Source organism: Cystoisospora suis (assembly GCF_002600585.1).
Source record: "Cystoisospora suis strain Wien I chromosome Unknown contig_3312, whole genome shotgun sequence".
Lineage (NCBI taxonomy): Eukaryota > Apicomplexa > Conoidasida > Eucoccidiorida > Sarcocystidae > Cystoisospora > Cystoisospora suis.
Window position 1 is genome coordinate 24,596 of NW_027156107.1, and position 1,750 is coordinate 26,345.

Below are 1,750 nucleotides of genomic sequence, written 5' to 3' on the forward strand. Positions count from 1 at the left end.
ATAGAACGTTTGAAGACATCTATGAGAGATACTCAAGAAGAAAGGGGGAGAGAAGAATTGAAAGACAGAAAGAAAAAGAAAAGAAGGGAAGAAAAAGAAGATAACGACGGAGGGAGAGAGAACAAGAGAGTTGTCGCCTTTTTCTTTTCTTTCTCACCTCTTCTTCTTCTTCTCTGCCCTGGCTCTTCTTAAGGTTTTCCACAACGAGCTTCTCCGTCTCAAGAGACGCACGCAGTCGATTGACTTCATCGTCTCGATTCTGAAGAGAACAAGAAAGAGAAAAGGCGACAGAGAGAAGAGGACCTGAGAAAAAAGAAGACGGCCTCCTCGCAGTTCTGGTATGTCTGGAGGTGTTTGAAGTCTTGAGTGATAGAGAGAAGACCTCGAGGTAGAAAGGAGAATCGAGACTAGCGATCTCTCGAAGAAAAACAAACGCCCATCATCCAGTTGTCCTCGTCATCATGAAAAAGAAGGAAGAACACGAAAAAGTTCACCTTTCTTATTCTTCCTCTTCCTTTCTTTCTCAAGGGTAGTCGTAATTGTCCTACAGAGCTAAGACGCTTTCTTATTTTTCTTATCTTCATCATCATCTTCGGGTGTACATACACTCGAGAGAGATTGATGTACGTGACTCACCTCCTCTCGACTTCTATGACAACAGGAAAAACTCTCTATCACATCTCTTTCTCTTTATTTAGTTCAAAGCATCCATCAAAACAACCATCGTAATTCTAAACTTCAATACCCTACTCTCCTTCTTCTTCCGGATCCCGCACACATAAGAAACAAAGAGCATACGTAGATGTACACATACCTACCCATACATTGTCTACATAAATACACATATACATAAATGCCACTCTTCCTCTCTCTCTATATGTACTTATACATATACACGTACATGCGTATCCATCCACAGATGTAGATACATATATATATATCCATAGGTATAGGTATATATGCCGTTGTCTTTTTGCCAGTTTGCCTGGATGGTGTAGAGACACTTGGGGAGACTCAAGGGGGATGTAAAGAAGAAGTGGAAAAGTGTCTGCTGTGGCTGTTTTTTACCTGGAGATCTTCCTCCAACTGGGAGAAAGCTAAGACAATCGATTCAAGTTGAGACTGGTGCTCAGCTAGCTGTCGAGACGAAATCTGTCTCTCCGACTTCAATCGATCTAACAGATCTCGATTCTTCACACGCAGGGTATCGTTCTGAAGAAACAAGAAGACAAAAAGGATATAGATAGCTATATCAAAGATAGGGTGATTGAAGACAGATAGATAAAGACAGATAGCTGAATCCATAGATAAAAAGAGATACATACAGAGATAGACGGGTATAGAACTTCAGCCGTCAAGTGGCTATCGTATCATTTCTTGTCTCTCTTGATATGAAGCGACCCATAAGAAAAGCAACGTACATAGTAACTTTTCGTAGCCTCTTTCCTTTCTCTTTTTCCTTCATCTTCATAGCACACAGCATACGACGTCATACACACGTATGTATAGATACACACGTAGACATGTGTACGTACAGCCTATATATATGTATGAGGAAGAGAGAGATATGTGGACCGATGTATAAACTCTAAGTAGACACATACATATACATATGTCAACATATAGATCGTCAAGAGAAAGAACATAAGAGATTTTCTTCTGGCGAAGAAAGCATGCGTACATACATAGACATACATTTGTACATCCATATTCATACACACACTTCCTTACATAGCCGCTAATCATCCAT

The 1,750-nt window shown here is 40.3% G+C and overlaps 1 protein-coding gene across 1 annotated transcript in view; it reads right to left on the reverse strand.

Annotated features, from left to right (window-relative positions):
- Positions 1-1,317, reverse strand: part of CSUI_006525 (glutamic acid-rich protein) — a 14,738-nt gene extending 13,421 nt beyond the window's left edge. Inside the window, exons 1-2 of the mRNA XM_068066681.1 lie at positions 1,069-1,317; positions 158-259 (exon numbers count right to left, since the gene is read on the reverse strand). Of these exons, the coding sequence (XP_067921346.1) occupies positions 158-259; positions 1,069-1,305 (339 nt within the window). The 5' untranslated portion in view covers positions 1,306-1,317. The remainder of the gene's footprint in view (positions 1-157; positions 260-1,068) is intronic.
- Between the last annotated feature and the right edge of the window lie 433 nt (positions 1,318-1,750).